General features: G+C 39.0%; 4 protein-coding genes and 1 long non-coding RNA gene across 7 annotated transcripts; 2 read left to right on the forward strand and 3 right to left on the reverse strand.

The window, feature by feature from the left end:
• Positions 1-79: 79 nt before the first annotated feature.
• Positions 80-2,350, forward strand: LOC100114220 (eukaryotic translation initiation factor 3 subunit L). The gene is made up of 4 exons (XM_001601431.6): positions 80-408; positions 495-1,235; positions 1,315-2,040; positions 2,115-2,350. The coding sequence occupies exons 1-4, from the start codon at positions 382-384 to the stop codon at positions 2,247-2,249; spliced, it is 1,629 nt and encodes a 542-aa protein (XP_001601481.1). The 5' UTR covers positions 80-381; the 3' UTR covers positions 2,250-2,350.
• A 3-nt stretch (positions 2,351-2,353) lies between these two features.
• Positions 2,354-7,080, reverse strand: LOC100116936 (ATPase family, AAA domain containing 5-like). 2 transcript variants are annotated; one of them, XM_016983211.3, is made up of 6 exons: positions 6,463-7,080; positions 6,119-6,393; positions 5,735-6,048; positions 4,164-5,535; positions 3,665-4,079; positions 2,354-3,567 (listed from the first exon to the last, which is right to left on the reverse strand). In XM_016983211.3, exons 1-6 carry the CDS (start codon positions 6,934-6,936, stop codon positions 2,824-2,826), a joined length of 3,594 nt encoding a protein of 1,197 aa, XP_016838700.1. In that variant the 5' UTR covers positions 6,937-7,080; the 3' UTR covers positions 2,354-2,823. The 2 variants fall into 2 exon arrangements, with proteins under 2 accessions (XP_016838700.1, NP_001122570.1); NM_001129098.2 differs by having other exon boundaries at positions 4,164-5,526; positions 6,463-7,069.
• A 34-nt stretch (positions 7,081-7,114) lies between these two features.
• Positions 7,115-15,849, forward strand: LOC100117051 (chitobiosyldiphosphodolichol beta-mannosyltransferase). 2 transcript variants are annotated; one of them, XM_032598717.1, is made up of 15 exons: positions 7,157-7,190; positions 7,402-7,745; positions 7,818-8,160; positions 8,243-8,493; positions 8,571-8,747; positions 8,824-8,938; positions 9,006-9,190; positions 12,117-12,155; positions 13,757-13,880; positions 13,959-14,009; positions 14,351-14,425; positions 14,505-14,659; positions 15,026-15,132; positions 15,192-15,420; positions 15,509-15,849. In XM_032598717.1, the coding sequence occupies exons 2-15, from the start codon at positions 7,436-7,438 to the stop codon at positions 15,640-15,642; spliced, it is 2,295 nt and encodes a 764-aa protein (XP_032454608.1). In that variant the 5' UTR covers positions 7,157-7,190; positions 7,402-7,435; the 3' UTR covers positions 15,643-15,849. The 2 variants fall into 2 exon arrangements, with proteins under 2 accessions (XP_008214312.2, XP_032454608.1); XM_008216090.4 differs by having other exon boundaries at positions 7,115-7,745; positions 9,006-9,178.
• Positions 9,987-11,473, reverse strand: LOC103317617 (NHP2-like protein 1 homolog). The gene is made up of 2 exons (XM_008216094.4): positions 11,227-11,473; positions 9,987-10,939 (listed from the first exon to the last, which is right to left on the reverse strand). The coding sequence occupies exons 1-2, from the start codon at positions 11,227-11,229 to the stop codon at positions 10,559-10,561; spliced, it is 384 nt and encodes a 127-aa protein (XP_008214316.1). The 5' UTR covers positions 11,230-11,473; the 3' UTR covers positions 9,987-10,558.
• On the reverse strand, positions 15,683-17,582 carry LOC116738554. Its single transcript, XR_004344802.1, has 2 exons — positions 17,304-17,582; positions 15,683-16,940 (listed from the first exon to the last, which is right to left on the reverse strand). It is a non-coding gene; the product is annotated as an uncharacterized LOC116738554 (long non-coding RNA).
• Between the last annotated feature and the right edge of the window lie 4,224 nt (positions 17,583-21,806).

Here is a 21,806-nt window from a genome sequence, read left to right on the forward strand (position 1 = left end):
CGATGAAAGTTACCGTCATTCTGGCGGTAGACACCATCAGTGACTAGCTATAGTAGTAATTATAAGATGTATACATAAGCATCACGTATTTTATTAAAAATTTGTAGAAATTATCCAGTTCTTAAGTAAGTTGATTGATTTTCGAACTTGGCGCGCGCGTTTATTCGCTATAATACGAATTGGCAAATAATCGCCGCCATGAAAACAGCCCCGCATATAGGCTCCATATATGATGTATATCTATATAGCAAGGTGTCGTCGTAGCTCGCGTTGCTCGACTTGCTGGCTGCTCTTTTGCGGCCGAGCCCTCTCCTTTTGGTTTCCGGCGTGCGTAGCGTTTGAGGTTATTTTTTTACACAAACGCATGCCAAAGCTGTAAAAATGTATTCCGACGACTACGGTGATACGGTAATTATATTTCCCTTTACATGGCGTTTATTTGCATTCTTTCAATATAGATTTGCTGCAATAATAACTGGAAATATTTGTTTTAGGACTATGTATACGACGACTATGGTCAGCCAGAGGAGCATCTCGAGGGGTATGGCAGGTACTCGTCCCGTCAGATGCCTGAAGTGGTCAAAAAGTTCCTGGTACTATTGAGAAAGTACATTAAGGAAGGCATGATTTTTGAGATCCAAAACTTGTATGAAAACACGTTTCCTAAGCTTTCGGATCAGTACTTTGAAAAAATACCCTGGCCTTCAGATCAGCAAATAAATCATATTGTTGATGGTGATCATGTCTTTCTTACGCTGTACATGGAACTGTACTACAGGCATATCTATGCTTGCATGACGCCTACTTTGGAGCAGCGCATCCAGTCTTTCTACAATTACTGCGAACTTTTTAACTATATCTTGGATGAGAATGAGCCTGTATCTCTGGAGTTGCCTGACCAGTGGTTGTGGGAGCTCATCGATGAGTTTGTTTACCAGTTCCAGAGCTTTACTCAATACAAAGCTAGTGTATCGCAGAAAACCGAGGAGGAGCTTGAAACCTTGTCTAACTGCAGCAAAGTCTGGGATGTTCTATGTGTACTCAATGTTTTGCATTACTTGATTGACAAGTCAAAAATTAAGAGTCAGTTGGAAGTGTTTGCTAGTGGTGGAGATCCAGATTCGGTTGCTGGACAGTTTGGAAGGCGTTCTTTGTATAAAATGATGGGATATTTTTCACTTGTTGGTTTACTTCGTGTCCACTCTCTTCTTGGTGATTATTATCAAGCAATTAAGGTATGTTCATATTTCTTTGTTTTGTAATGCTGTTTGTTTTCATTCTATTATAACATATTCATTTATTGCTTATTGACAGGTCCTGGAGAATGTTGAGCTTTACAAGAAGAGTGCATACTCGCATGTGCCAGGATGTCAGATTTCTACTGCATACTACGTTGGATTTGCTTACATGATGATGAGGAGATACACAGATGCTATCAGGACATTCTCTGGTATTTTACTGTATGTACAGCGCACAAAGCAGCTTTTTACCTCAAGAAGTTATCAAAATGATCAAATCAACAAACAAACGGATCAGATGTATCACTTGTTGGCAATATGCTTAGTATTACATCCCCAGTGCATTGATGAAGGTTTGCAGCAAGCTCTCAAAGAGAAAAAATATTACGAAAAGATGTACATTATGCAGTGTGGTGGTTTAGATGAATTCAAAGCTTGCTTCCTGTACGCATGTCCCAAGTTCTTGTGTTTGCATCCACCCAATCCAAATGCTATTAAGGAGGATTATGTTAGAGATGCCATTGAACACCAAGCTTCGGTTTTCATGAAAGAAGTTGTACAGCAAAAGATGTTGCCAACTATTCGTTCGTACCTTAAGCTCTACACAACTTTACCCTTAAGCAAGTTAGCAACATTTATGATCAGCAATCCACAACAAACTGAAGAAGAATTGGAGATAGATTTGAAGGCAGAGATTGCCAAGCTGACAATTTACCTTCTTTGCTTTAAGCACAAGATGAAGAACATCGTTTGGACTAAAGGTGCTTCTGGATTAGATGGAAAGTTCCAGTCTGGATCTGAGGTATGTATTTTCAACTTTTTGTAATAAAATTAAGTTCAAAACTATTAATTAATCAAATTATTATCGTTTTTCAGCTCGATTTTTATATTGATCACGACATGATTCACATAGCAGATACAAAAGTTGCTCATCGGTATGGAAACTTTTTCATTCGGAAGATTTTGAAATTTGAAGATTTGAACAGAAAACTGCATCATATTAAGATCTAAGTTCGTAAGGCTCGTAAGTTTCTAATATAAGATCATAAATGAATTTAATGACCTTACAGATGTCAAAAGAGAATGACAAAATAAAAAAATTTCTACTCAAATTGGTATTTATAAATTTTTTACATTTTATAAGTAAATACAATACATCTCAATGCCTTCATTAGAATTGCGTACACCAATTTCAAATCACAACGAAAAATGTTGTAATATTTACGCACTAAAAGTTACAATGATAACACAAGATTAGTACAAAATATTATATAACAATAGGAATATAATTTTATGAATAAGTATAAATGAAATTTATATGAATTTTCCAACTAAGGTTGTTTTATTTATACGTTTCAAACGTGTTATTGACAAACTAAAATCCTTAGAAGAAAATCGATTTTGGTTCAATATAATTATAAATATATAAACTTATATCTACTGTATGTATATCTAAAATCGATTTTTATAAATACAATTTACAATTTTTTATTTAAAAAAAAACAACTATCAAATAATATCTTACATATCTTACAGATTTGACCTTAAAAACAGAAATAACTAAAACTAACCCTCAAACATACAATCAAGTCTCTGCAGTAGAAGATTTATCGTGTAACATTGTACATGCTGCAGATAAAATGTTGCCAGACCTTGCTGCCCCGCTCGCAATTCTTGAATTTTGTAAATAGTGAAAAAATCTATTTCCTCTTTTACTATTTAATTTATTTCGGATCTCCTCGGCTCTGCATATAGTTCTAATACTCGAAAGATAGTCCACAGATAATGCACGTCGATCTGTCGTATTCGAAGCAATTTGTGACAGAGCTAAATCTACATCACGATTAATTTGCTTTTTAGTGAGTAAATGATTACTCGAATCTATTTGACTGTTCGATTTTTTAGAGTCATTAATGGCCGATTTTATTACGGCGTTTTTCAACCAATTACCTATTTCTAAACTCGTATTTTCTAAACTAGAATAAGAATTCATGCTTTCCGAAAGGGACATGCTTGGCTCAGACTTTATATCGATCAACTCTGAAGTCGGGTCTTGGATATCAATTAACGTCGAAATTGTACTAAACCTATCTAAATTAGTAACTAAATTGTCTAAAGCTTTGTCAGACAAATTTTTATCGTCAGATGTTTGCTTTTTTTTTTTACTTTTTTCCGCCTTGATTGCCGGTTTGTAAAGGTTTGCTTTTATCTCCTTCCATATCGATTTGTTCACAGCCAAAGAGGTAGATGAAATTCGGTCTTTACCAGATATCAAAAGATACTGTAACTGTAAAAGTCCTTGTCTTAAATCCCCACTCTGACAAAGAGCCTGTAACATTTGAAAAATGTTTGCATTACATAAAGTGTTTGTATTGCAACAGCTATTGCAAATAAAAATTAAAATATATATTAATTCTCATGCTTACATCGACACAATTTTGAGAAAGTTTACACCCCGTTTCTGCTAATGCAATAAGTTGTAATAAAGTGGGTACCCTTTTTCCACTGACAGGTTGGAAATTAATACGGAATTGTTGTGGAGCCAATTTTGGAAGATAAGAACAGGTATCTCTAAGCGTCATAACAATCGGTCGTTTGGTATTGGATGCCAATTGGAATGCTGCTGATACAAATCCTTCATCCTCTTCAAAAATTAGGTCTACATCTTCAAAGAGAATAAGAGAGTTTTGTGAAATTTTTTTGGTTTCTTCTTTTTTTGGCATTGTCACGAAAGCATCTTTCAAAGTTGATTTTTTCACCCTGTGTGATTTTGTTGCCTCTTCAAAATCTTTAAGTATTTTTTTCCCAGGTCTTTTTGATGATGCATTTACTTCTAAAACTCTAAAATGTTATTTATTAAATTATAGTTATGACTTATACTTGATATATAATGTTTTAAAATAATATTGTTAATAATATGCTTACTTGTAACCCAATTCATGTGCAACTGCATACACACTTGCTGTTTTCCCACTACCATGTGGTCCAATCAGTATTGCAACGTGATGGTTTTCAATATTGCTTGATAAACTGCAGTCTGAATTATAAAATTCTTCTCCACTGCTGTAATCTTCTCTATTTCTTTCAGCTTTCCAGCCATCCAACCAAGCTTTCAATTTTATGGCTGCTTCTTCATTACCAACTACTTCTGTAGTAGTATTGGGTTTATATTTATCGGTCCATGGACTGTATAGTAATTCATCTAAGGCATCACATGATTTTCTTAAGTTTTTTTTTTCAGATGTTCGTCTTCTTGTTTTAGGCACTGGCTTAGGGTTTTCTGGCTTTGAGAATGTAGATACATATTTCCATAAAGAGTGTACATCCGAACAGTAAGACTCTATCTCAGCTAAAACTGTTTGAATGTCTGTCTTTACACATTCAAATAAGTGTTCAGAAACTGGAATAGATCGGTCTAATACAGATTTATCTTTGATAAGTGAGAAATCAAATAATGCTTGAGAAATTCCATTATTTTTTAACAAGAACTTTTGTTCTAGAACACCATTTGTATCTGCAGGTTGTAGTTGATTAACGTGACTTATTTTTGGAAATGGCAGTACTTTTGGACCTAAAGGTGGAGTTTTCTTCTTTGCATTGCTATCAGTGTTCTCATTTATATCTGATTGTAAAAATAAACGCCGGGCAGCTATAACTTCAGCGGACGGTTTTATTCGTTTTGTAAATAATGGTGCAAGTTTTTCTTTCGATTTTCTTTTTAACGGATTCTCTTCTACTACTTGAGCTTCATCTTCTATTACTTCAATCACTTCTACTATTTCAATGCTCTCATTTTGAGTCTCACATTTTTTAGCAGTTGAACAGTTATTCAATTTTTCATTGATTACAGTCTTCTGTTTATCAGTCTTTACATTGTTTTCTTCACTATTTATCGAATTTTTTCTTTCTCTTTTGTTTGATTTTTCTTCTTTATTATTAATTGATTTTTTTCTTTCTATTTTATTTGATCTTTCCTCCATATTATCATTTATTGAATTTTTTTTTTCACCATTTCTTGATTTCTCTTCCTTATCATTTATTGAACTCTTTTTTTCTTTTTTATTTGATTTTTCTTCTTTCTCAATCATTGAATATTTTTTTTCACTTTTATCCGATCTTTCTTCATTACTATTTTTATTGTGATTATCTAATGAAATAGTACTTGAATCTGACTTTTTATTTTTTATAGGCAATAATACTTTTGGAATTTTATTATTATTTTTCATATTTTCTCTCGGTACCTTAGAAAGAGCAGTTGGAGTATATATTTCCTCATCATCTTTCATACCTAAAATCACTTTTTAGCATTAATTATGTTATGATATAGCTTAAAACTTATTAAAATGTAAAAGAACTGAGAATCAGCGATCAAAGTGTCAAAAATCATTGCCGTCAACCAGACAATGTCCAGGAGACTATTTAGCTTCGATTGTCATCATTTGAAACATTTTAAAAGGCATTTTATACAAAAATAAACATTAAGTTTTTTAGTTTACCTGATGTTGATTCGCTGTTTGACTGAAGTTGAATTTTCATAGACCATCTAGGTTTGTTCTGTGACATAGGTGATTTGAGTTTTTCATTTTTTGGTGATAACACGATAGTTTCCGTTTGTATCAATTGGATCTCATCAAACTCTGGTTCTAATTGTTTAGCACTTGACTTTTTCTTTTTTGGAGAACCCTTCTTCTTTTTGTCAGAAGCAGGAGTAACAAAGATTGGTGAATTTGTAGGTGTATGAACTTCTGCCTTTACTGTGAGTTTTGCCTTCATAAGTCTTTCTTTCTCGAGATGCTCAGGTGTGGCTTTACTAAAAGACATTTGTTAAAATTAAATAATAAGTAAGTATTTCATAACACAAATAAATGAATTTTACATACCTGAAGTAATTCAGTAAACTACCTGGGCGTTTAACACTACCAGGCTCACTGTTTTTTGGACTATTTTCATCGCTTTGTGTTACTTCAGCATTATTATTTTTTGGTTGCACAGTAAAATATTGTTTCCTCTTTTCAAATATCCTCTCCATTTTTTCAGCTTCTTGTTCCTCTAATGCCTTCCTTTTGGCATACCCCTTTTTTTCAGCCAACTCTATTAATTTTTCTTTGTAATCCTTTCGCGGTCTCCCCCTTTTTCTCTTCACTAAATCTTCTCCCTGTAAATGCATAATTTACATACCACATTTTCAAAACATTCTCATACAAAACTAATGCAAAAGACTTACAGTTTTCTCTTCATTGGTCTTGTCATCAACAGCAGCCTGTTCAGTACTTGGTACGTCGTCGCAAGCTTTAGTCCGAGTCTCAACTCCATTTGCCTGGTTCTTCATCTCCTCATCCATACTCTTCTTAATCTTCTTGTTGAGTCTGACAGAAAGAGATGATGAATCCTGCAGCAAAGACTTCTTCGGAGTATCATCATTAGTCTCTATGAGTTGGCGCTTGGGCTGTGGGAAGGGGCTGGGTGTTTTATCCACCAAATCCGTCGAACTATCGACGATGTCACAAACCGCTCCCTCCTTTGACTTCCTGGATATTTTGATCTTGACTCTACCACGTTTTTTCTTTGGCTTCGACTCTTCCTCGACAATCACAGTCTCCTCGATATTGGCGTGATCCTCTCTAACCTCTTTCGTCGGTACTGTAGCACTCTCGCTGTTTCTGGGCAGATCCGCAAAGTAGTGGGTGATATCCTTCATTTTCGTCGTGGCTTTTCAACCGTTGTTTACACTTTTAGTTGAAAAATAACGTTACTAAGGCTGGCCAGCCACGAAGATCTCTCACACTTCACAGAGTATACGAGCGATCCGTGAACACACTTTTGGCGCCATCGAACTGTACCTAACCTCACCCGACAGCGTCCAGAAACCTAGCTTTCTTCGCCAGCCTATCAGAGCTCATCTGCCGCGTTTTTGTTAACAATAAACACGATTTGTCGACGTAGCGGCTGCAGGTCTGTTGTGCATTCACTTGTATTAAATATCAATTTTTCTCTTTAGAATTTTTAACTTATTTAAATTAACAACAAATTATCCGAAAAAATCCAAAATAAATGCACGTGAGCGCGCGACAGCCTTTACTGCTGCAGGCGATGCGAACGTAAACAGGGCGGCCCTCCGGGTCAGATGTCTGATGTGTCTCTAATCTCTATAAACACAACGCAGCTCTTATAGCTACATATGATCAGTTTGGTTCGCGATGGAGGAGGGGAACAGCGGTGGCATCATAGACATGGAGTTCTTGGTGCACTCGTTCGGGATATCGTTTATTTTGGGTCTATTACTGGCACTATGGTTCAAACGACGGGAAAAAACAAAGAGCGTGTGTATTGTCGTACTAGGGGACATCGGCCGTAGTCCCCGGATGCAGTACCACGCGACATCCTTCACCAGAGAGGGCTACGCTGTCGAAATTGTAGGTTACCCCGGTTCGCCGCCGCTCCAAGAGCTGCAAGATCACGCGAATGTCAAGATTCACTATCTACGTAATCCGCCGAATTTGAACAACCGTAGGTATTTTTTACTTATTTTTTCAAAGGGTTCTTATGGGCATTATTTACATGCTGTTCTCAATGTTGCAGAGTTGACGAGATTACTCTCGTATGCTGTTAAAGTTGTTTGGCAATCTTTGAATTTATCGTATGTGCTGTTTTTTAAATGTAATTCAAGTTTTCTGTTGATACAAAACCCTCCTGCGATACCAACCATTCCTGTATGTTGGTTTTACTGCTATGCTCGCAGAGTGGAATTTGCAATTGACTGGCATAATTATGCGCACACTATTATGGCCCTCAGTCTAGGGCAAAATCATCGTCTTGTTAAATTAGCCACTTTTATTGAGTCATTTTTTGGTGCTAAAGCTAGACACAATTTCTGTGTAACCAAAGCGATGCAAGAGGATTTAGAAAAGAAATGGAAGATACAGTTGGTTCATTTTTTTAGTTATGCTTAATGAAATTAATTTTATTTTTGTCTCCAAGTGAGTAATAAATCAATTGATTTGTAGGGCAAAAGTATTGTATGATAGACCACCTGAAGAATTTCATCCAATTTCTATAGAAGAAAAGCACGAATTGCTGCTCAAATTAAGTAAAGACTATGATATATTCAAAGGCACTGAAGAGAACTGTACAGCATTTACAACCCAATTACCAAATGGAGAGGTTGCATTGCGAAATGACAGACCTGCTTTAGTAGTGTCAAGTACAAGTTGGACTGAAGATGAAGACTTTTCTATTTTATTAGATGCACTTAGTGGTACTAAAATGATGTTTATTTATTATTAACTTTTTCAACCCATAAATCTAGTATAAATTGCTGATTTAAATTTACAGATTATGAAACTGAATGTGAAACTAGCAAAAATATTAAGTTTCCAGATTTAATATGTGTGATAACGGGCAAAGGCCCTTTAAAAGATTTTTATAAAGCTATAATAGAAAAAAAAAATTGGAAACATGTGACAATAATTACACCTTGGTTAGAAACTGAAGATTATCCAAAGTTATTAGGTATGAATCATTGACATACTTGAAAGTATTTAAATGAGAATAACAGTTTAAATATCAAAATAAATTACATTTTTAGCAAGTGCAGATTTAGGTGTCTGCCTGCACACATCCTCAAGCGGTTTAGATTTACCAATGAAGGTTGTTGATATGTTTGGCTGTGGTTTGCCTGTATGTGCATACAATTTTAAATGGTATGTTATACGGAATAAGTAAAATTATTTGATTTGGAATTTTTAAAAATAACTGTCTTCTTTTCAGTTTACCCGAACTTGTTAGGCATAATGAGAATAGTTTAGTTTTTTCTGATTGTGAAGCACTAACTAAGCAATTAAAGTCATGGTTTACCAATTTTCCCAATGATGTTGGACAACAGCAAAGGAATTCAAGGTTTAAATATGAATTGACTATGTTTCAACAACTTCGGTGGCATGGTAATTGGAAAAGTGAAGTACTGCCTTGTTTTGAATGTTAACAATATATGTCTACTTCTTTTGAATTGATTTCATTTATTAACTAATTTAAGCCTAATCTTGTTTTAATATCAATATTATTTAAATTGACAAGTCTTTTTACATCAAAGCATTTATTCTTAATGTATAAATGTATATATATATAAAATAGTTCAGTATGACAAATTTTTTAATCATCATACAGCATTCATTTTACATTTTAAAAAGAAATTACTTGTTATCAAATATTGTCATTAAGAGTAGATGCTTAAAAATTCAATTTAACATCATTTTATCTTAAACAAAAAACTGCTAATGCAGTAATCTAAGGAATCAAAATAATCAAATAAGTAGATTACAGTTTGAATCTGCATGGTAACAAATGTAAGCAACAAAGCTACCTTTTGTGCTGTGACGTTTTGTCTTATAACAAAGAATAAAGAATTAAAGTTAACCATTGCAAAAAATTAAGAAAATTGAAAATTGGGAATTATAGTTTTTAACTCTGATAAAATAAATCAACATGTTAGGTACTTGCTAAGAAATAATGATATGTAGTTATTTGCAATTTAACATTTATTTTTTTTTTAGAATTTTTTTATTGACTCAAATCATTGTAAAAAGATGTATGAATTTCTCAAAAAATTAAATAATAGAAAAAAGACAAAAAGCAACTAACTTAAATTTAATTTTCTTTTTCATTATAACTGATAAATATTCTAAAGTGTGCAACTTGCTCAGCTAAAGTATATTTCTCACAAGGTCTTGCAAAGGAACAATAGTCTGATAGTCATGGTCAATATCTTTTTATTTTTAGATAAAACAAAAAAATCTATTTTTTTTTTTTTTTTTTAATTGTTACCTTTTTTGTATGAACAAGGAATGATAACGTTTTTTATCTAATCTTTTACATCAGTATATCTTTCAATAATCATTATTTTAAAACCAAGTGACTCCATACCTGTAGGTGAAAGGCTATTGTTTAAGAATTCTTATCACTCCTTGGTTTGATTACAAAACAAAAGTGTCATATGCAAGTGTGCAACTGACCAATAACTATCGATACAGAGTGTGCAGTAGTAGTCACTTAGCTTTAGTCTATAATGTCAGCTAGCTTAGGAGAGTCTAAAACTCTTGGTACAAAAGAAGTGGGTATGTTTTGACTTATTTTAAAAATACAAAATTATTATTCTTGATTACAATCTTTTGGAACGATTAGATAATTTTGGAACGAAAATTAATACTCTATGCACATATTTATTTACAATGTAGAAAAATTATTACACTTTATTATTTATGATATAAAAATGAAGAGAAAAAAGTGGTTATGGAAATAAAAGATTCTCCATACAATTCAATTGCTCAAACCAAAAGACGCTCAATTTCTTGTTGAATAGCTGTAATCTGTGGTTTCAATTGTGAACCCTCATTAACCGTCACAGAGCAGGCCACAACTGGCCTTGAGACACCGCATGCTCTGCCAAGAGATTGCTTGCTTCTTACAAATACATAAGGAACATTTTTATCCTCACACAACAGTGGCAAATGCAGTAAGATTTCTAATGGTTGAGCATCTGCAGCCATCACAATGAATTCGGACAGACCACGGTTAAGAGTCTTGGTAGCCTCGTTAGCTCCCTTCCTGAGTTGCTTGTAGTTCAGTGCTTGCTGCACCAAATTCAGTATCTTGGCTGTAAGCGTAGCATCCGCCAACGGATAAGCTTTAGGATTCACTTCTTCAGTCTGAAACAAACGTAAAACAAAGATTAAATATATTTGAGAAAAAGTTGAAAATACAAGTCTTGACAATGAGATATTTAGTTATGATGTATTTTATTGAATAATTAATACGCTCGATGTACTATTCACTTGAAAGTTAAATCAACTCAACAATTTGAATAAATCTCTTAAATAAATCGGAAAGTTGAACAAAGTCAAACGCAAAACCGGAAAATAAACATCAGCACGTGTTGAACGTAACCTCAAAATTCCGAAAAGTCGGTAAATGTTAAATTAATGAATAAACTCACCATGATTATCGGTTTTCCGTACGGTCACTACAGAATAAATGTCGAATTATAACAACCCTGAACCTCTCGGCGATTATTTTGCAATAATATCGCTTCACTGAGGATCAGAAGCGTGCAAAACTGTTGTACAACGCACCACGAACGTGACTGATGCCTGCAGGCTGCCGAGTGCCGCGTGCGTCGCGTGTTCTCGAACGAAAATTCTTGACGTCGCGTGGGTTACCTACTTATGGTAAACTGGATTCCGATTGACCAACAAAATGTGTGCCTGCCACATGAAAATCTTTGCAATTAATACGCTTGAACGTATATAATAGGCGATGTACTTTATTTATTAGAACAATTTTTCAAATCTAATATATAATAATCATAGATAATTTTCGGAATCGGTTGACAGAAATGGACAACGCGTTATTGTGTAGAGTATAAAAAAAATTATAAATAAATCATGGAGTTTTTTTAAATATCTTACACGTCGATATTAATTCGAATTTCTAAGGATTATGTCATCAATGACTTGATTTAAATTAATACGTTGATTATAACAGAGAATTAAATTTTCCATTTTATCAGACACGTGTATCTTCAATAATATATAAATTAATCTCTCTAAACTCGTGCTTGTTGATAAGCACATGCGTAAGATTGATGTGTGAGCTGGATATAAAGCCGCCCAATGAGCAGCTATGTCGAAGTGGCCAGTCGATCTCTCGAGGCGCTCGACAACTCTCTGCACTGTGTCGATCAGTCCCCCCCTTTGAAAAAGTGAACAGTACCTAACAGCTTCAACAGTCAATAACGATCTCTCGCTTTCAAGATGCATGTGCCAATAACAGCGGCTCTCTTTCTCATTGGAATATTGTTCATTAATACACCATCTGTATTTGCAGCCAAGAAAAATGTAGTCGTCAATGAGCGTCCGATCATAGGTACGTTTTATATATAGTCTTTACTCGCTATAGATGTACATACAATAAGCATGACTGTTATATAGTAACATACTAACCCCTCATTTCTCATCATGTTAAACAGTATAGGCACCTACTGCAATAATAACGATTTTCGACAGTAGAAATATTATATTGTGAAATGGCTGAATATCATAGCAGACTGCATGGGATATATATATATATATATATATATATATATATATATATATATATATATATATGTATATATGAAGTTGACGCATGTTTACCAAATTGTACTGTCAAATATTGGCGGGAATATACGAAAGTTGAAACGCAACGTATTCGATAACTCGCTTTTATGCCTATTTGCACGATTTTTTAACGCGCGATTACGGTACCCCTTCGGTATATAGGTAAACGGTTCCACGAAATCTTTCGCGTTTTGTGCGATATGTATGTATTTGCGTTGCTTCGATGGCGAGTTAAGCCCTCGCTAACGAGCACAATGGGCAATCAATAACGACTTCAATCATTTGAAACAAACGCGTCCCCGTGTATTGTGTATTGATTAAGGCTTAAAAAAGCGGTTGTATCTCAAGAAACGATTTTTCCTTTGAAACTTTATTGACAGTTAAATTGTTTAAAAACCGAGAAAATAAGTGAAAAAACAGCATGTTCGTAAATAAACAATATTTGTTTTTCAATTTTAAATTGAAAAAATAATAAACAGGCTCCTACCAGCACAGAGTTACGTAAATCGAGTTGTTAAGACAATTTCTAGAAAATTTTCGAAACGCGCAATAAATCCCATCGCGGCTATCTGCGTCGCAGCAAAGGAAGAACGCTATAGAATGAAGTAGGCGAAGATTATACCGTGAGCTTTCGCCGCGAGGAACGCTAATACCTTTTAAAAATCAGTTTAATTAGCACATGCACTGTGTCAAGTCTGATTACCGGGAACAGCGTCGACTTCGACAAATAGGCTGATTATACGCTTGAGCGGTTGTCAAATGACGATTGCATAATGCCCTTTCCGAGCTCCCTTAGTGTGGGATACGCGCTGATGATGCAAATGTATTATTGCATCTTGTCGTGCATCAGCTATTGTAATAATCATTATAGTCTCGTCGCATTAGCTTCGCTGGGTCGATATACTTGGTTATATATGCGCTTAAGTTGATTGTTTTTGCCAAACAATTTTGGGCTTCTTTTTTTATTGTCAATTTTTAATTCAAAGCTTGTTTATTACGTTTTACACTATATCAGTCATGCAACGCACAAGTGAATATTAACAACGTTAAAAGCAGCGAGAATATCACATTTTACGTTTTTTTTAGCATTATCAAAGTTTAAGTTTTCAGTCGATGCATGCCCTCATAACGCAGAACTTGTGGAATGAATTTTTACACTATGCTGAGGTTATCTGCGACTTCGGAGAAGACCTTCGCTAAGACAGGGCACTTCGCATGGGACCAATAGTCGTCGTATCTAAATTTATACATTATTTTGAATTATAGGCTAATAGATATCATGACGTCATCATTACTCTTGCATTTGATTATCTTTAACGATCGAAACGTACTAAATTAATTTCGTACGTCTAAACGTTTTTTTTTCAGGAATCTTGAGCCAGGAGATTAGTTACAAATTAAATGAAGTCTACCCAGGAATGTATGATAGCTACATCGCGGCCTCGTACGTGAAGTACATAGAGAGTGCCGGTGCTAGAGTAGTTCCAATCTGGTGCGAGATTTTACAAAAATTAACCTCATTAGATTTTTATTTTTTATTCTAATAACCAATGAATTTGGAATTTTGCAGGATTGGACAACCTGTTTCATACTACAAAGATATTCTCGGCAAAATCAACGGGTAAGTTGATGATTGAGGTTGTATATAGAATCGATTTACTTTTAAATAGTTTTTATTGCGAATTTAATTATAAAACCAAATATCAGAGAATGCGTATTGCGTAATAGTTTACACTTTTTAAGCGTCTATATCTTATCGTATATTAGCACTCAGTCGCATATCAATTAAATCATTTTTTTGCTATCAATAAATCCTCGTGTCAATCCCTCATCGAGATACTGTTTATATGTAATTATTTTCGAGTTGATACGCACAGAAAAGAATGCTTACGATCAGGTGTATAAATAACTTATAAGCATACACATATATAGGTATGTATGTATAATTTTTTTTTATTATAGCGTTTTGTTTCCCGGAGGATCGACGTATTTCAATCAAAGCAACGGCTATGCAGATGCGGGGGCGGTCATATACAAGTTCGTATTTTGCGAAGTCATTCGATTAAAAAGTGTGATATTTCCGCAGCTCAATAATTGAATCATGTACTGTTTTAAGGATTGCGAAAAAATTCAACAAGCAAGGTGACTTCTTTCCTATATGGGGCACGTGTCTCGGATTCGAATTATTGACATACGTTGCGGCTAATAAATTCGAGCACAGGTCCGACTGTTCCAGCCATAATCAAGCTCTTCCTCTTGAATTCACTTCAGGTCAGTTTATCATCTATGTACATCTATTGAAAGTTTGAGAAGGAGCACTCGATGCAGCAGACATCGCTAGTCACCATTGCGTAACGATTTATTACATTTTGATCGCATTGACGATTCAAATGAAGTATTATATCGGAATTATTTTTTAATCTTTTTTATAATTAGAGTGGATGAATTTTTTTTTTTTTTTTTTTTTATAAGATCCAATCAGGTCTGGCTCCCCTGCAGACTAGAGCATTCCAAGAGCACAGGTGTTACATGATAATGAAAGCTTCGTCTAAAATTAATTAAGTAAAGCGTTGATCGAACGATAGGAAATTCTGTGAAATGCTATATGTTTCAGTAATTATCAAACTCTTTCTTTAGATTTCAGAGACAGTAGACTATTCGGGAAAGCTCCGTCAGACGTGATTCAAATTTTGCGAAGTGAGAATGTTACCGGTAACTATCACAGATACTGCGTCACCCAAGAGGTAAGTGCAATTATTTGTTTCTGTGTTCATCTGTAAAAACACAAATTCGTTGGTTTTAGGGTCTCGCCAAGGCAAATTTGACTAACAAGTTCCGAGTCATGTCCGTCAATCATGACTGGAACGGTCAAGAATTCATATCAACCCTGGAGCACGTCAGTATGCCTTTCTACGGAGTCCAGTTCCACCCTGAAAAGAACGCCTATGAATGGGTCAAAGGAAAAAACATACCTCACAGTTTCAATGCTGTGAGAACCAATCAGTATTTCGCCGATTTCTTCGTCAACGAAGGTACGCAAATTTTGACGATTTTTAATTGCCCCATGTAAATTATAGACGACGAAGAATTTGTTCAACTTTTGAAATTTTCTGCTTGCAGCACGAAAAAATCATCACGCTTTCCCGAGTGCAGGAGAAGAAAACGCAGCTTTGATTTACAACTATCCCGCCACATTTACGGGAATGAAAGGCTCGTCCTACCTACAGTGCTACATGTTCAAAGTAAATGCCTGACTCAGATTGGATAATTTTGGAGTTTGCGCGAAAACGGAGATTTTTTCAAATCTGTGATCATTTTAAGATATTTTTTATATTCTATTTTTTTATAGAAATTTAGATAGAAAATTGACATTGGTACAAATTTGACTCCGATATCAAACATTTGCGATATCATGTTACATTCTTACAATTAGTAGATAAACATTACAAATTTACACATGATTCGCGTTGTATTTATTTGGATGCTGCCTTTCATGCGCGTTATTTTTACCCATTATACCGGCATTCATTTCCGCATTCAATGGTTTTACCAGAGTGAATGCCTTAAGGCTATTACTTAAAATATCAATGAGAGAAGCCTTCCTGCTCATTCTTACTGCCGCCATAGCTACATTGCGGCCACCCACGCACTGCGTTTTTCCACATTTGTGTTTCTGAGTCACAAGAAAAACTCATTAACGTACCTGCGAAATCGAAAGTCTTCGCGTTATATTACCGCCTCGAAGCTCATTTATTTGTTCAGTTATTCGTCATCGATCGTAGAATGTATAGTTTCGTCCGCCCTAGGGAGTCTTCTTTCGATCGAAGTGTTGAGCGAGTATTGTATTTCGAACGGCAAATATTGAACAATTATACATGTTTACCGTTGCTGCGCCACCGCGATGTCAGTTAGTTGGAAATTCGAAACGGATCACGCGTCGCAGTCGTGGAAATGTACGTGGATTTTTCGAAAAATCCTACCTGAATCGCATAAGTGCAGCAAATAGATGGGCTAAATTTCGCAACGACTCGTTTAGATTTTTCTAATTGGAGAAAATTTTGAAAAAGACGATGTAGGAAAAATCCTTCATTCACTCGATAATTGGATTGCTCAGGATCGACTTTATCAGCAGCTCGTAGGCGAGGGCGAAGCTATACAGCCTCACTCGCTCTCGAGGCTTTTCATCACACGAAGCAAGTTAGCCGCAGTTAAAGGTCGAAAGAGCGCTTCAATAAGGTTTCGAATGGCCCGACTTACGTCGCGTAAGCACGAGACAGTCACGTTGCTCCGTGATGAATGCTTGCAGTGCTTGCACGATACCTCTTGGCACGTTTTCCTAGGCTCCTGGCGGCGAAGCGTGATACAAAGTTACGCCTGCTTTCTGTCGACTCCGTTGTACAGAGGTATTTATTCACGCGACGATCACGCGGACGAACTTTGAGAAGTTGTAGCGTTCCTACGCACTTTCCCCAGACCAAGCCTTAACGTCACTCGACAGGTGTGTATTTTAGTACTCGATCGACGCCGAAGTTTTTCTTTCGAGGCTGATTGGCTGAAAGGATTTTTCTCCTGCCTCATTTTGTTCGTCGAGTCGGTGTAAGGTAGAGAGAGAGAGAGAGAGAGAGAGAGAGAGAGAGAGAGAGAGAGAGAGAGAGAGAGAGAGAGAGAGAGAGGCTAGGACTATAAATAAAAAGCGCGAGCTGCTAGAAGAGAGAAGTAAAAAGGGTTGAACGAGTGTTGATCTTTTAATTCCAAACCATTCTACTCGACAAGAATAACATCAAAGGAAAAATCTCATTCCTTCGAGCCTCTGACGCATCAAGCTCTCTCTCTCTCTCTCTCTCTCTCTCTCGCTCTCTCAGGTGCAACAAACGGTTCGTTAGCACCCCCTCGTCGTATCACGCATCATAATTACTCTTCCTCGAGAGTCCTCTGCCTCGCTAAAAATTCATCCCTCCGAGAGAGTTTGCATAGACAAGCACGACTCTGCAGCAGCAGCAGCAGCAGCAGCAGCAGCAGCAGCGAGGTTGGGTCGAGGGGCGTGGGTCCTGGGGATGTTTGGCTGAGCTCGTGCTCTCTCGCGCTCGCGCGAGTCCCAGTTGGAGGTCAATGTTCCAGTTACTCCCGCGGCGGCGGCGGCGGCGGCTGCGCGGGAGTGCGAGAGGATCGCCGCGTGAGCAAACGTCGCCGGCGTCTCCATGACGACGTGACGTCGCCGCGACGTCATTGCAGCGGAGAGAGCAAAGACCCGCTGCCTCTCTGTTGAATGGGTGCTGCGCGAGCTGCCGCTGCAGCGTCGTGCCCTCGTTCTCGCGAGCGCGTTTGTGTATGTGTGTTGGAGATTGGAGATGATGCTGCAGCCGGCGGCCTCCGATGCGTTCTGTGTGCTGCAGTGCAGGAATTGTGTGGATATTCGCTCTCCCGAATTCGAGCGATCAATCGACCTCTTTTTTCATTTCTTCGCGAGCTTTTCGAGAGCTTGCGAGCTCCGCGGAGTCTACTAGTGACTCTCGGGGCTGGGCATGGAATCAGCGAAGCGCTTACATAAGGACGATCATGAATCGAGTCCCGGCGCGCAAAGCCCTGCAGAGCTTGCATCCCTCTGCAGCGCAATAGACGGCGCGTCGTTGTCCAACTGACGGAAGTAGGGCACGTTGCGCTCTCGCGGTCTTCAATGACAAGCGTGACGTCACGCGCGCACGTCAGGTGAAAACTGGGCCAAATTCCACGCAAAAAGGGGGAGAGTGAGAGAGGAGGACTGCCGCTGCCGATGACTGCCTGCGCCGGCCCCAATCAGCGGCTGCTGCGGCAACCGATAAGTGCCCGCAGCTGCGAGACCTTACCTTGTGGCGCTCCTCGCGTCTCCCTCTCTCGCTGCGTGTGAAGGATGAGTCGGTCGACCCTCGCCGATGTCGGGCCTTGAACCTTGCCTTGCCTTGCTTCTCCTGTCTTCGCTCTTGTCGTCGTCGTTTTTAACGATGCTTTTCCTCGCGCTTCGAGCTTCTTCGGGGCTGAAGCTGGAGACAGATGAGAGTATAGACGGGGGGGATTTGCCGGGCTTTGGATCCAAGGTGCTCGAGATTATTTCGTAGTTAGACTTAAAATTGAATTTTCCTCCGCTCCCCGAGGGTTGGCTGATGCGGTGAGGACACTTTGGCGGGATGTCTGAAATTTCAGTGCGTAAGTAGGTTCGTCATACAGCGAGTTTCACGCAGTTGCGCGAACGACGGGTCGGCGCATAAATCAGCTCTCCGCGCGCAATAAACTGCCCCCGAAAAGAGCCCGCGCGCGTCGAGCACTTAATAAAACGCGACGAAACAATGAAAAAACAAGTCGTAGCCGTCGCTATAAATAAAAAGCCGCGGCGCGCGGTCCCGTTCATATATTCGATGAGAACTGGAGAGCGAGGGGGGCGGGGGGAGGGGGGAGGGAGCGGCGAGCCTCAATGAACGATGATATTTCATGGGGGTTGCGCAGCTGCGCAAGCAGACGCTGCGATATCTGGGTCAGTGTTGGATCGTGAATGGGGTTGATGCAGTAGCGGCGGGTGTATAGCGTCGTCGCCGTGACGTCATCCCCGGCGGCGTCGGGTGCAAAAGCCTGCAACTGGGTCACTCTCTTTGCTTCTGGCCGTCATGGCCACAGGAAGCGTGCGCCGGAACATCGCTTATAAGTGCTCGAGTACAAAAGACCTAGAAAACTCGCTGCTGCAGCGCTGCTGGGCCGCGTCTTGTTTTTCGCCGCGTCCCCGACCTTTCGCGCGCGGCTTTGTGTACAGGTAAACTTGCTTACGCGCTTTGACGAGTCGCGATGCTGCTGCTGCTGCTGCTGCTGTTCGGTTTTTAATTTGCCTCCTTCTGCGCATCAGCCCCTGGCGGCCTTCGCGCCGCATTTGAAATTCCACGCGCTGACTGATCCCTCTCTCTCTCTCTCTCTCTCTCTCTCTCCCGGCCCTCACTCCATTCAGATTTTTATTTTACTCGCATGCGTAGGGTATGCGTGCTGCTGCAAGGCTGTCGTGAAATCATTATTTTCCCAGCTCCGCGCAAGAGAGCTAGTAGGGTCTATTTGCGGAGATGACGAGGGCGAGTTTTTCTTCAAGGGCTCGCCTGATTATGCGAGCGCCGATTTAATTGCTTTCATTGAGCCGTCGTCGACGACGTAAACTTTTAGCGCGGAGGAGTCGACGTCTCTATTGTGAAAACAGTGTAGCGCTGGCAACTCAAAATCAAACGGCCTTCGTCGAGCTAAAAGGGTCTGTCTTGGAATTTTTCCCTTTTTCATATGCCGCCGCCGACGAAATGAAGGAAAATCCTTCGGCGAATTTCGTCGCGCTCGCTTATACTTACACACCGGCGCACGTTTAGCCGGGTCAGCTGTGCAGCTCCGTCAACGTCTGCCGTGAACTTTGAACGAGATTCTCGCGCGCGCAGCCTCCACCCCACTACCTATACACTCGCTATATGCTATACGGCGCAGCGCGGCGCTAACTGCTGCTGCACGTCGCCGCGCGCTATACTCGCGCCAGCCGCCCAAAGTGGGTTGATCTAAATATAGCCGCAAACCGCCCTAAATACGAGTCACGTTTTCTATTTATAGGCCCACAGCCGCGTCGCTCTCTCTCTCTCTCTCTCTCTCTTTATGTATACACCTGTATACACCTGTATACACCTGTATACACCTATACACGCACAGAGGTGCAGCGCACACTAGGCCCTGATCGGGGGTGGCTCGTTGAAAATTCGCGAGAAGAGAGGGTATGTGTGTGTATGGCGGCCTTGTCCAACTATAGAGACACGTGCGTTAGTGGTGGAAAGCTTCTCAAGGGTGCGTGTACGTGCGCCGGGTCGGGCGTTTATTGAGATTGACCGGAGCGTGATCGCCGATAAGGATGGCGATGATCACGAGAGATCCGCTTTTGATTCTTTGCTTTACGCTGAATTGGGCCGATTATCTCTCTCTCTCTCTCTCTCTCTCTCTCTCTCTCTCTCTGTGTTTGCTCGGCTTGAAATTGATTATTCGTTTTTGTTGGAATTCAACGATATCCACGCAGTATCGACTATACGCCCCCACCACCGTCATCTACCCTCAAGAAGGATAAACTGACCTGGGGTTTTATGATAGGGGCTAAGGGTTCATAAGAGCGATCCATCAGCACAAGATAGTCTACAGTTCCTCGATATTATTGTTTCATATTCAAACACTTATACATTGTATCTTTCATATAGCCTAGTAATTTTGCTCTGTAATATTATTGAATAAACTTCAAGATTCAATAAATAAATTTCAACAGTTTTTATACGAATAAGGAGATTTACACGCATTATAGTTTTCGAGCGTTGGATTGATATACAATTTTAAGAAATAATAAAAGTACGACAAATTTTAATAATCAAAAGAGCTTTCCTCTATTTTTTAATTCTTTTGCGAGTGATAGAAATCAACGATAACCATCTCTAGCATTCACTATAATTCCTCGGTGCATATATAACGCGTCGCACCCATGCGCGTCGAGCGCAACCCTCAGCCAATAGGACACGTGCAGTATACCGCCGATACGCAGCCATCCCTCTCTGAAAACAAAAGCTCGCGGACAACCCTCGCGCAAAGGACCTTAATTAACGAACGGAAAGCATCATCGGATTCATCGCTTGTCTCTGTCGTCGCCCTCGAATTATGCCTCCGAATGCAGTTTTTAGACGGCCGCGCAAGATCAAAGGGATCCGCCGCTCTTCGGTGCGACATTACGGTCAAGGTTTGCCCCTCGCGTATCTGCGTGTGTGTATGTGTGTACATCCTTCGCTCTCTCTCTCTCTCTCTCTCTGTCTAGCTCCACCTGCGCGAAAGTAATCCACCCGCGCGCTTTTAATCATTAGCCCTGGTGATTATATTCTTCGGTACGGCGCACACACGCGGACACATCTGCGGCTATTTTTAGCGCTATGGAATTGCGGAGGACTTTTATCTTGTTAGAGGAGCTACCTAGTCTGGTGAAAAATCCATTCGAGCTTCGGGATGCGTAGTTCCGGGTTCTATACTGTCGTCTCGGGCACGTGTCCGATCAGACCCGGCTCGTATCTACTGCATGCGCGAAGATGGAAATAGACGTCTTATGTCGCAGGGTTGCGCGCGCGCTGCGCGTGGGTTAAATATTTGATTTACGGCTTGAGATCGGATGTATAGTCTGTAGTGTGTGGTGAGAGGTTGCTTTCGAGAAGTTTTTGTTGAATCGAGAACAGCTTTTATTATATTGTGTTTAGATATACGTAGAAAGAGAAAGGGATGGACTGTCCTCCGAGGAAATAATAATCCCGCCCGGAAATCTCTAATATTTCTCTTCCATCTTTTTCCCGACCGACAAAGCCGATCGGAATCACTCGATCCAGCTCTTTGATCCTCTTCCCCCGCATCTTCGATG

The sequence above is a fragment of the Nasonia vitripennis genome, chromosome 3, assembly GCF_009193385.2.
Source record: "Nasonia vitripennis strain AsymCx chromosome 3, Nvit_psr_1.1, whole genome shotgun sequence".
NCBI lineage: Eukaryota > Metazoa > Arthropoda > Insecta > Hymenoptera > Pteromalidae > Nasonia > Nasonia vitripennis.